General features: G+C 42.5%; 1 protein-coding gene across 5 annotated transcripts in view; it reads left to right on the forward strand.

The window, feature by feature from the left end:
- Positions 1-11,698, forward strand: part of PCNX1 (pecanex 1) — a 189,466-nt gene extending 177,768 nt beyond the window's left edge. For all 5 annotated transcript variants that reach the window (XM_075330244.1, XM_075330245.1, XM_075330246.1 and 2 more), the window contains 2 exons: positions 1,746-1,886; positions 6,545-11,698. In XM_075330244.1, coding sequence (XP_075186359.1) covers positions 1,746-1,886; positions 6,545-6,685 — 282 coding nt within the window. In that variant the 3' untranslated portion in view covers positions 6,686-11,698. The remainder of the gene's footprint in view (positions 1-1,745; positions 1,887-6,544) is intronic.
- Positions 11,699-12,614: the final 916 nt, after the last annotated feature.

Here is a 12,614-nt window from a genome sequence, read left to right on the forward strand (position 1 = left end):
GATCAGCTGATCGCTCTCATTAGCCGGCCGCCGGGTGATCAGCTGATCGCTCTCATTAGCCGGCCGCCGGGTGATCAGCTGATCGCTCTCATTAGCCGGCCGCCGGGTGATCAGCTGATCGCTCTCATTAGCCGGCCGCCGGGTGATCAGCTGATCGCTCTCATTAGCCGGCCGCCGGGTGATCAGCTGATCGCTCTCATTAGCCGGCCGCCGGGTGATCAGCTGATCGCTCTCATTAGCCGGCCGCCGGGTGATCAGCTGATCGCTCTCATTAGCCGGCCGCCGGGTGATCAGCTGATCGCTCTCATTAGCCGGCCGCCGGGTGATCAGCTGATCGCTCTCATTAGCCGGCCGCCGGGTGATCAGCTGATCGCTCTCATTAGCCGGCCGCCGGGTGATCAGCTGATCGCTCTCATTAGCCGGCCGCCGGATGATCAGCTGATCGCTCTTATTAGCCGGCCGCCGGGTGATCAGCTGATCGCTCTTATTAGCCGGCTGCCGGGTGATCAGCTGATCGCTCTCATTAGCCGGCCGCCGGGTTATCAGCTGATCGTTCGGCCGTCGAGAGAGAGCATGCGCAGCGAAATCAAAAGGATTCCGCTGCTCAAAAAACGCTACATGCTGCGTTCCTGCTGCCCGACGGTCAGTTGTTCCATGACTAATCAGTCGAGTGGAGGATGCAACGCAAGAGCCTCAGTCACAATCCGCTGCTCGTACAAATATATGGGAACAACGGAATCCGCCAAATGGATTCTGTTTACCAGAGCCGCAGTTTGTGACTAATACAAATTGACGGAACTGGGAACCTAGCCTAAGGCTGCCATGCTTCCTTCTGGTTTTGTTTTCCTCCCAAAAAATTATGGCACACATTGCACCATGTAAACGGAGTCTTACTAGGCAGAGCAGGTGCAGTCTTTACTTTATCAGTAAGTACAACCTTCAGCTGAGACCAGACCATAGCTGGTCCATTATATCAGGAAAGAATGGGTTAAATGTGTGCTGCTGATGGAGGCGGCCAAGGTGAATAGGCTTTAGTAGTTTATTAATTCTTGAAGCATTAAAACGTCTTCAGGACAAAAACTACCTTTTTAGAATAAGTTTTAAGGCTTCGAAATGCATAATTAAATAAACTACTGAAAATTATTCATCTCCGCCTCCTCTATTGGGAGTGCGGATTTAACCCATTCCTTCTGCACCAGTCGTTTTACAAGTGTTTTTTTTTTCCTTGGTTGTGGGCACAAAACTCCAACCAGGTGAGAGTATCACTTAGTGTACACATACCCTAAATGTTATCACAGTCAGGAGCCTCTGTATCCTGGACGTGGCGGGTCCTGACCAGCAGGGCCGTGAGTCTATTCCACAGGAAACCACAGCTGCTCATACCCATGATCCAGGCTCGGGCAGTTGCGGTATCTCACTGTGTTCTCCCTGCGTCTCCGCAGCAAAGAATTTTTTATGCTTGTGGGTCTCATGCTGTGAGACCTCTTATCTTACATAGTGTACAGGTTGTTTCCAAGGAGCTTGGTGCGCAGTAGTTACATTCCAGAAGATGAGTTAACTCATGAGATGCCAGTCAGTTCTCTCCAGTCCATTGATTCTATACACCATTAGCAGCTTCCAGACTGGTTCTCCTAATCATAGCTCTCACTTTCCTGAGACGTGTGCTTGTTATATCACTTATTGTGGAGAAAGTCGTACATTTTCTTACTGTGTAAATTAATGTCTGGTATTTTTGCTATTTTTAGATTGTGGATCCAAGCCAGGTGCTTGAAGGAGTTAATATATCCAAAAGGAAAGAGCTGCAATGGCCAGATGAGCTAGTGCGGCTAAAAGCCGGGAAAAATAGCTGGAAAGACTGGAGCCCTCAGGAAGGCATGGAAGGCCATGTAGGTTGCTACAGTTATGATGATTACTTATAATATCTCCAAGGGAGAAACTTTTTTTTTTTTTTTTTCCATATTATTCCTGATGACAAATTGACATTGTTCCATCTGTCAGGATTAAATTAATAAAGTGTTTGTTTTTTCTTTTGTTTGTTAATTTCAAAAGACACAATTGGTTCTTGTTTTTTATTAGAATCGATCTCCTGTTGCACAAATTCTGGATATCATTCAATTTGTCTCGGGTGGGACAGATCGTTGCACTGAGGATTTTTAATGAACAGGGATTACTGGTTAATCTGGGTTTTCAGTCCTGTATTATTATGCCAGACATTGTGCTGGGATTCCCAATGGAAGAGTCACCTTTTTTAGGTTTTGTAAACCACATCCTTACAGGCCGCCTGGCACCTTACATAGACCTAGGTGTAGATCTTAGTATGCAGAAGAAGCATTCATGAAAACAAGTGTAAACCTAAGCTGCTTTTAGGCTACCTGCACACAGTCTGTTTTTAATAGTTTTTTGTGAGTTTTCAGAGCAGATAGTGAGCGTAAAATTCAAAGGCCCCCGATGTATTAAAGCTTTTATTCCATAATTGTGGCGTAAAAGCTTTAAGAAGTTGCAAAGTCTTAGTGCAACTAGAGGCCGTGTTAATTTTGGGGCTTTCGCCTTTCTCACTCCATTTTCGGCCTATTCTGACAATGTGGGAGGAATAGGAACGGGGTGTGATGACCGTCAGCGTTAACTACGCCACAAATTTGGAGTAGGATTTGGAGTGCAGTGCACATGGAGGTGCGGGCCTCTTCTCCGAAGGTCCTGGATTTATTAAAGGGAACCAATCGCCACAATTGTTTGTATATAAGCTAAAGTCGGTGCTATACTGGCACTATCAGGCTGATTCTCTACATACCTGTAGTGGTCAGCTCGGATGTTTAGGTTTTGAAACCCAAGAAAGTAAAGTTTATAAAATTGGCAGCTTTGTCAGTGACAGCAGCTGAGGATCAGATAATATCTGGGGGGGTATTCATAGTTGTCCCCTCTCCCTGTTAGAATTAGCAAAAGTATTATAAAACCAATTTACTTTTTCACTTGTGAGGTCATACCCATGTGACCAGAAGGGGCAGGGCCTCAGCCAACAAAGCTGATACAACGAAGCAACATATTTCTGTTGGCTGAGGCCCCGCCCCTTCTGGTCACATGGGTATGACATCACCACAGGTCCTGCTAGTGAAAAAGTGAATCGATTGTATAATACTTATGCTAATTCTAACAGGGGGCGAGGATAACTATGAATATCCCCCAAATGATATCTGATTCTCAGCTGCTGTCACTCAAGAAGCTGATGATTTTATAAACTCTACTGTCTTGGATTTCAAAATTTAAACATCCGAGCTGACCACTACAGATATATATAGAATCACCCTGATAGTGCCAGTATAGCACTGGCTTTAGCTTATATACGAAAATATGATTGGTTCCCTTTAAGCTGTGCGCCTCTTCATGAATCCGGAGCGTCTGATTTCAGCACACTCTCATATCTAGACTGGTGTGAACAATGCCGGTCTTGATTAATCAGGGCCAAAGTTTATAAGGAGTTTTGGAAAGTTTCCACTCAGGTTTGCTCCAAAAATTCTTCGAAAAGATAACTACATGTTAATTTTTAGGCTGACCATAGACATTAGCTAGCTGTTGGCCAAGCCATGATTCGGCTGTCAGCTATCTCGCCTAATCCCCCCAAACAGTCGGCTCAGCCAATCACTCCTGTGCTCCCTACGGGAAAGCCACTGCTAGAATCTTTTGACTATGTCTTCTCTCTCTGCTGAAAAAAGTAGAACAGTTGAAATCCAAATGTCTCCTCCTTATGTGCCTTAAAGGAAACCTGTCAGGTGCAATATGCACCCAGACTGGGTACATATTCCTAATCCCTGCCGAACTGTCCCTGTATCTAGTAGCGTAGAGATCTTTAGAAAAAGTACTTCTAATGATCATTATATGTTAATGAGCACAGGGATGAGTCTCAAGGGGGTTCCTGTGTGCATTCTGCCCTCTAGAATGTTAGGACGCCCACAGGGGTGTACTAACATGCTATTCAAAGCCCACTGCCTAGCGTCACCAGCGTCCGTTGTCACCGCATCAGAACGCCGGGCAGTGCGCAAGTTTAGAAGTCCCGGCACTTCCGGTCATGTGTACTGTGAAGTGGGTGTACGTGTCCCGGCTTAAGAGAGGTCTAATGCGCATGACTGAAAATTCGGGGCATTCTGATCTGTGCATACTGACCCTAAACCTGGCGTTCTGAGGCGGTAACAATGAACACTGGTACGGGCATCACTGCCAAAGATGAAGCTGGGCAATGGGCATTGAATAGCATGTTAGCACGCCCCTGTGCGTGTACTTACATGCTAGTGCAAAATGAGCGCAGGAACTACCGTGTTTTTCCAAAAATAAGACACTGTCTTATATTTTTTTTTGCCCCCCAAAAAAGCGCTAGGGCTTATTTTTGGAGGAGGTCTTATTCTTGGAGAAACACGGTTGGGGGTAAGTTTACCCCCCAAAAAAGCAGACCCCCCACTTCCCAGGAGACTCATACTCACCAGACCAGGACGTCTGCGTGGTTCCCAGGTCCTCCTGTGATCTTCGGTCGGTGCTGCACGCCGTCCTACCCTGCTGCTAGCTGACACGCTGACACACACAGAAGATCCCAGACACACACAGCAGATCACAGATATACACAGCAGATCACACACAGCAGATCGCAGGCACACACAGCCGATCACAGGTACACAGAGCCGATCACAGACACACACACACACAGCCGATCACAGATACACACAGCCAATCACAGATACACACACAGCCAATCACAGACACACACAGCCAATCACAGACACACACACACACACACACAGCCAATCACAGACACACACACACACAGCCAATCACAGACACACACACACAGCCGATCACAGATGCATACACAGCAGATCGCAGATATACACAGCAGATCACACACAGCAGATCGCAGGCACAGACAGCCGATCACAGATACAAACAGCCGATCACAGATACAAACAGCCGATCGCAGATACACGCACAGCCGATCGCAGATACACGCACAGCCGATCGCAGATACACGCACAGCCGATCGCAGATACACGCACAGCCGATCGCAGATACACGCACAGCCGATCGCAGATACACGCACAGCCGATCGCAGATACACGCACAGCCGATCGCAGACACATCCGATCGCAGGCACACACAGCCATCACAGACACATCACATCACATCCAGCACTTACGGCAGCAGAGAATGAGAGCAAGTCACATGTCTGGCCGCAGGTCCTGTTCGTCGCGCTGCACAGCACTGCCTCTTAGGATTCTCCCGGCGAGAAGAGATCGGTGTCACTGGATGAGATGAGTGTGTATGCGATCTGATGTGTGTGCGATCCGATGTTTGTGTGTGTGTGTGATTTGTTGTTTGCGTGTGAGCCGATGTTTGTCTGTGCGATCTGACTGTGTGTGCGATCCGATGTTTGTGTGTGATTTGTTGTTTGCGTGTGAGCCGATGTTTGTGCGATCTGACTGTGTGTGCGATCCGATGTTTGTGTGTGAGATCTGGTGTGTGTGTGTGAGATCTGATTGTGTGTGTGTGTGTGTGTGTGGGTGTGTGATCACTGCAGGTCCTCTGCTCGGTGTCTGGTGAGTGTAATTGCCGGGTGCCGCTGTCAATAATGAAGTGTCCTGCAGTATCTGTATCTTTTTTAGCTGCACGGACACTTCATTATTGATCCGGGACTAGGGCTTATATTTAAGCCTTTCTCCGAAAATGCTGAAAATCCCTGCTAGGGCTTATTTTTGGGGGAGGTCTTATTTTTGGAAAAACACGGTATCGCCCTTGTGACTAGTCCCTGTGCTCATTAGCATATCATAAAGTATCTTTAGAAATACTTTTTCTAAAGCTCTCTTTATCTGTGCTAGTGTATACAGGGACAGTTAGGCAGGGATTAGCAATATGCACCCACAACTGCTCGTGGCTCTGGCTGCATATTGCACCTGACAGGTTTCCTTTAACATAATCAGTCGGCTGGTGCATAAACGTATTAGATGGTCAGCTGAAATTGGCGTGATCATTCAACTTTAGCTAATGTGTATGGAAAACGTTACACGGCAGATTCCTAAACGCATATCCCACAGAAAATGGTTTTGAGTTACTGCCACCTTCTACCGCCTCAATTCTACCCTTTATTATACCATAAAAAATGAAACATCTTAAAGTCTTTAAATGTTAGTTTTGTTCTCGATTTTAATTCTGATGTGAAATCTCCCAATTTAAATTGCAGCGTTCAGGTTAGAAAAGGGAAAGTAAAGGCATTGTAAACCATGATTCCAGCCCCGACGCGCATTTTGACTTGTAACGTCCATTAACTTCTCCTGTCTGTGCAAATATTTAAAATTACACCTATTTTTAATGCATTAATGGCTGAGAATAACAAGTGATGTATAGCAAAAACAAATGTATTTTGATTTTAATCTTTCTGGAAAAAAAAAAGGCCAAATGATATTGCGAGTGACTTGAGCAGACCGCCATCTAATGCTAGTCTCTCTTTTGATCTCTTCCCTCCTCTCTTTCTGTCTCGTTCTGTTCTTTTTGTGTCGCTTCTCCACAGGTAATTCACCGCTGGGTGCCTTGCAGCAGAGACCCTTGTAATAGGTCCCACATTGACAAAACTATCCTGCTGATTAAGATTGAGGACAAATATGTTGCTGTGATTGAGACTGGGGTGCTTGAGCTTGGGGCCGAAGTGTGACTCTGCGGTTCAGACATCCTTTCAAGCTTTCAGACAGGAATGAACTTTAAAAAAAACAAAAAAAAACTGTTTGGGGACTGAGTTCAAGATGGAGAAGGGCTCTGACGTGGCCCAAATCTGTAAAATGATTATTCTTATTTTTTTTTCTGCGTTTGTTTTAATAATCTGCGGATGTTCACCTGCATAAAGAGTATAAACAGAGAAAAAAAACCTATAAGACCGTTATCTCATATGTATAATGGAATAATGCTATGCATTTCATATGCTTTAAGTCCGAAACCTATTGAATTTCTCCATGCAGAATATGATCTTCGTATTTTTCTAATTTATTTGCCAAAAACAATTGCCTCTCATACTGTAGCATGTTGTGTTTTGTTTTTTTTTCATACTACATTTCTTTTAAAAAGTGCAGATTTTTTTTCTTAACTGCGTATTTTTTTTTTTTCTCAAATTTAATTTTTTTTTTTTATTTTTGGAAACTGCACTAAACCATTTTCCTACGACAGTGCACTAAGATAATAAATCTGCTATTGGTCAGAGTGTTTATTTATAAAGATAGAAATATATAAAAATATACAGAAATGACATAATTTAAATTGATTTTTTATTCAATCTAAGCCCCCGTGCTGTCTCTTCATTTCCCTTCTTTCCTCGCTCTTTAGAATCCCCCCTAAATGTGGCTTTGGCCATTGGTCTATACAGCAGTGGCTTATTGTAGCCATTGATTCAGTTTTCCTAAAAAAAATAAAATGCGGTATTCCCTGAAAATGAAACGCCTGCTTGTAATCTGCTGCATCATATATGTATCTGTATATTTTACTTTCAGGAAAGTGGGCAAATGTTGGGACTTCTACACAATATATATCTGTATACATTTATATTCCCTGAAACCCAGGGTAAGTATCCACCAAATCCCCTTAAAAGTATATAAATTATCCAAAATATATTACAGGGTGTTTAGGAGAGCTGGTGCTAGCTCTGCCTAAGGGAATAGTGTCTTTGCACAATATATAGTGGCCTGTCTAATTAAAGTAACCCTCGTCCATGGGCACTGCTCCTCCGCCTGAAGCACCCCCTCATTAGCCATCACAGAAAGCTGCTGCAAAAAGCAACAACTTGAATAAGCATTTCATGGCGGCCTTTCATTTTAATGGGTGCCATATAATACCCCCATTCTTTTCTGCTGCTTCACCTTCTAATCACCGCTGGGAGGGGAGCTCCTCTGTGGACGGCGCTGCTAAGTCGACGGCGCTCCTCTGTGGACGGCGCTGCTAAGTCGACGGCGCTCCTCTGTGGACGGCGCTCTCACGCCTAAAACGCTCCCCTCATTAGCCAACATAAAAAGCTGCTGCAAAAAGCAACAACTTGAATAAGCATTTCATGGAGGCCATTCATTTTAATGGGTGCCATGTAATACCCCCATTCTTTTCTGCTGCTTCACCTTCTAATTACCGCTGGGAAGGGAGCTCCTGGACGGCGCTCCTCTGTGGACGGCGCTCCTCTGTGGACGGCGCTCCTCTGTGGACGGCGCTCCTCTGTGGACGGCGCTCCTCTGCTGACGCCTAAAACGCCCCCCTCATTAGCCAACCTAAAAAGCTGCTGCAAAAAGCAACAACTTGAATAAGCATTTCATGGAGGCCATTCATTTTAATGGGTGCCATGTAATAGCCCATTCTTTTCTGCTGCTTCTCTTTGTAATCACCGCTGGGAGGGCGCTCCTCTGTGGACGGCGCTCCTCTGTGGACGGCGCTCCTCTGTGGACGGCGCTCCTCTGTCTAAAACACCCCCCTCATTAGCCAACACAAAAAGCTGCTGCAAAAAGCAACAACTTGAATAAGCATTTCATGGAGGCCATTAATTTTAATGGGTGCCTGTAATATCCCATTCTTTTCTGCTGCTTCTCTTTGTAATCACCACTGGGAAGGAGCTCCTCTGCGGTCGGCGCTCCTCTGCGGACGGCGCTCCCCCGCGGACGGCGCTCCCCCGTCTAAAACGCCCTCTCATCAGCCAACACAGAAAGCTGCTGCAAAAAGCAACAACTTGAATAAGCATTTCATGGCGTCCATTCATTTTAATGGGTGCCATGTAATACCCCCTTTTTTGTTTTTTTCCCCCGCTGCTTCTCCTTGCAATCACCGCTGGGAAGGGAGGATCTGCTTCCATCAATCCCGACCTACCCATTTGGAAAAGGTGTTCTTCCGATAGGATAACACTTTGTTAGGGAATGTTTTTATATGGGACTTCTCAGCAGTGGAGGGGAGAAAAATTGCACCAGGTTGTGCGGACTATGCTGCTGTTAAACTCCTACAGGGTTTACTGAAACCTATGCTGTAAATCCACAGCAAAAATATGGATTTTTTTATTTTTCTGCAGGGTGTGGATCGGTTCCTGGAAAGAAATTTCCACTGTGTATTACCATTCATGTGAACATTGTGATTATTGCAACTATTTTGTGCAAAATTCCAATGTATCTGACCTACTTCATACCCAATTATTTTGCAGATTTTTGCTGCCTTATAAAAAGTTTAAAAAGTTTCTATCATTCTCATATGTTTTATTTTTACAAGCAGTTTTTTTGGGAGGGGGGAGGAGGGGAGTGGGCAGATTATATGATTATATACATTTTACTTTTTTTTTTTTTTTTTTTTTATATATAGAAACCTATATAAAAGCCATTACTTGTAGTATGCTAAATTTGGAGAGAAAAAAATGCAACAAAAACAAATGGTTTGTTGTATGTTTTCAGATTTTCCATTGACTCACAGTTGCAGTGTTTTGCTGCAAAAGAAACCATCCTTACAAAGTAACTAAACATTCATATTCATGGAACATTATAAAACTGTGCAAATCACTTTCAAAGGGACCTGTCACCAGGTTTTTACTCTCCCATCTGAGAGCAGCATATTGTAGGGGCAGAGACACCCAGATTCCAGCGATGTGTCACTTACTGAGCTGTTTGCTGTCATTGTGATAAAATGTAAGTGCCTCGCGTGTAACTCGTTTGAGTCTCGCGTCGCATCACCCAGCACAGCCGCACGCACACTCCCCTGACAGGAGCAGGTCGGTTGCATGTATCTCTATGCAGCCGAGACGCTCCTGTCAGGGGAGTGTACAGCTGTTCCGGCTGATGCGATGTGAGGCACTCGCAAGTGTGACTCTGGCCTTACACAGAGCTCATTAGTATGCTGGACTCCTTGGCAGCACGCCAAGTAGTCCTGTAATGATGATCTACTGCTGATTAATCAGTGATTTTATCAAAACTACACTGAGCAGCCCAGTATGTGACACATTGCTGGAATCAGGATCTTTGCCCCTACATTATGCTGCTCACAGACTAAAGGCAGAAACCTGGTGACAGTCCCTTTTTAAGGAATTTGCCTTCATTTTTGTTAAAATAAATAAATTGCATGTAGGTTGCTCTAAACCCCTGCTTTCTCCCCAGTCTATTTACCTGACTTTTGCAGCACTTTCTATCAGTACGGTCTCTTCTGGAGTACAGATGATGGTAGTGAATAGGTTAGCACTAGAATTGGGAGAATATATTTTCAAGTCTCCATCCACCAGGTCAGTAATCTAGAACTGCTGGAGGGGAGGCCTATGAATCTCCTTACCTTCCTGTTCTTCTGTCGATGGACCAAGGTGGCACGATGTCGGGTGTGCAAGACGCCATAATGATAACGTTGTGCCAGTCCGACTAATCAAAAGGAGAGCCAGCAATGAAGGAGATTCACAAGCCTCCTGTTCAGTCACAGATTACTGACCTGGCTGATGGATCAGTCCTACAAATCAATTCTCCTATCGTGAGTCAGCACCTATGAGGGCTGTGCTGATCAGAATGATCTCTTACAGCAGCAGGTGCTGACTTTCACTGCCATCATCTGTACTCCGTATGAGTACATTCTGCTACCATTGCAGCTGAAGGCAGCAAATAGATTGGAGAAAAGCAGATTATCAGAAGCCCCCATACATATAAGACAGCTGGTCGATATCGGCGGGTTCAGCCCACTTTAGCCTAATGTGCATGGGGTCTTACCACTCACCTTGGGGACTATGACCTGGGAGTAAAATGGTCAACGAAGATTAACTGCAGTCACACCTGATTAATGTTTCTGAGCGGATTTAGACGTTATGTCAGATTACTGGGTATCTTTTTTTTTTTTTTTTTTTTTTATTTATTTTTTTTTAATAAAAGCCAGAAAGTAGATTGATAGCAGGCGTGTTTGATTCCAATAAGACGGGCCCACTTCTCATTGAGTTTAATGAATGAATGACTTCAATCTGAGCGAAGCTTCTGCCACTGTTTAATCACATCCAAACTATTTTTTTCCTTTCCTGGTTTTATCCTCCCTTCAATATACAATGGACGTTTTGAGTATTTCTAACTGTGGCAATGAACTATACATATGTGTTGTCAAATTTGTTGGTTTAATAGATTGATATCCATGCATTTTCACAGTGTAAGAAAACCTTGTAGCTGTGTTTTTTAATACGATTCTTATACTCCCTGCCTCAATCTTTCTATAGAAATGATGATTTTGAATTTATTGGCCTCCAGAAAGTGTGGTCGACACTTGCAAGAAAAGCCCATTTTAATATGAATGTTTTGGATTTTTTTTTTTTTTTTTTACATTGCCTTTACTTTATTTATATTTTTTTTTATCCTGAAATTCTTATTTATTTAAAAACATTTTTCTTTTTTGTATTCGATTAGGTATAGAAGCTCAGGAAAAGCTGTGTGTATTGATCATTTTGCTATATGTTTCTTGTGCTGTTTAGACACTTGGGCGACATGCCGAACATTGGAATGTTATCAGTTGATTCCAAAATAATTTAATTTAAAAAAAAAAAAATTGAACAAAACGTGACTGTGAGTTAATATTTATTTCATTTGATGCTTATGTTTTATTGTATCTGTTAATTTTATAAATCTGCTTTGGAATTTATTCAATCGAAGTGCTTTGGATACATAATACATGTTAACTAATGCAGTCACACTACCTGGATAAACATTTAGTTTCAGCCACAGGAAAAAAAAGAACTAATAAAAAATATAATAAAAAAAATATATATAAATAATTTTTTTAAAAAAAGTTTATTAATCAGAAAATATTAAAAGCATAAGGAGATTAGACATGTGGATCAAAATACACTGGCACCAAACTGGTTAATCAATAACCAACATAATAACAAGTGCTATGAGTGTAATACACCAAATTAGATATAGCAGAGGAAGGAGCACACCAGTAATTATTAGGCACTAAACACATGTATGACAGGTATAGGCCCAATAAATAGTGTGCCAACTAAAGTAGGGGAATATAAAAAAAGCATGCAATGTACAATAGCACAAATCATAAGATTAAAAATGTGTGCGTATATGTATATATATATATATATGTATGTGTGTGTGTGTGTGTGTGTGTGTATATATGTATGTGTGTGTGTGTGTGTGTGTATATGTATATATATGTGTGTGTGTGTGTGTGTATATATATATATATATATATATATATATATATATATATATATATATATATATATATATATATATATATATATATATATATATATATATATATATATATATATATATATATATATATATATATATATAATTTATTTTTTTTTACTTACACACACACACACACACACACACACACACACACACACATACACGTACGTTCATAAGTCCTGCATAGGATAAATTGATTTTTCAAGTTTTAAACGTTTTCTGTCGAATATCTTCGATGCTAATATGACATATTATATATGGTTTTGTTCAGAAAATTATTTTGCATTCTCTGCCTAGAATATTTTTAGCTTTTTGAAGCAGTTTTGCCTGAAATTATTGCAACAATATGGGAATTGAAAGCACAACTAAATATTGTACAGCTTCAGATCCAAAATTAGCCAATCACAGATGAGGTTC

Source organism: Anomaloglossus baeobatrachus, chromosome 12, assembly GCF_048569485.1.
Source record: "Anomaloglossus baeobatrachus isolate aAnoBae1 chromosome 12, aAnoBae1.hap1, whole genome shotgun sequence".
Lineage (NCBI taxonomy): Eukaryota > Metazoa > Chordata > Amphibia > Anura > Aromobatidae > Anomaloglossus > Anomaloglossus baeobatrachus.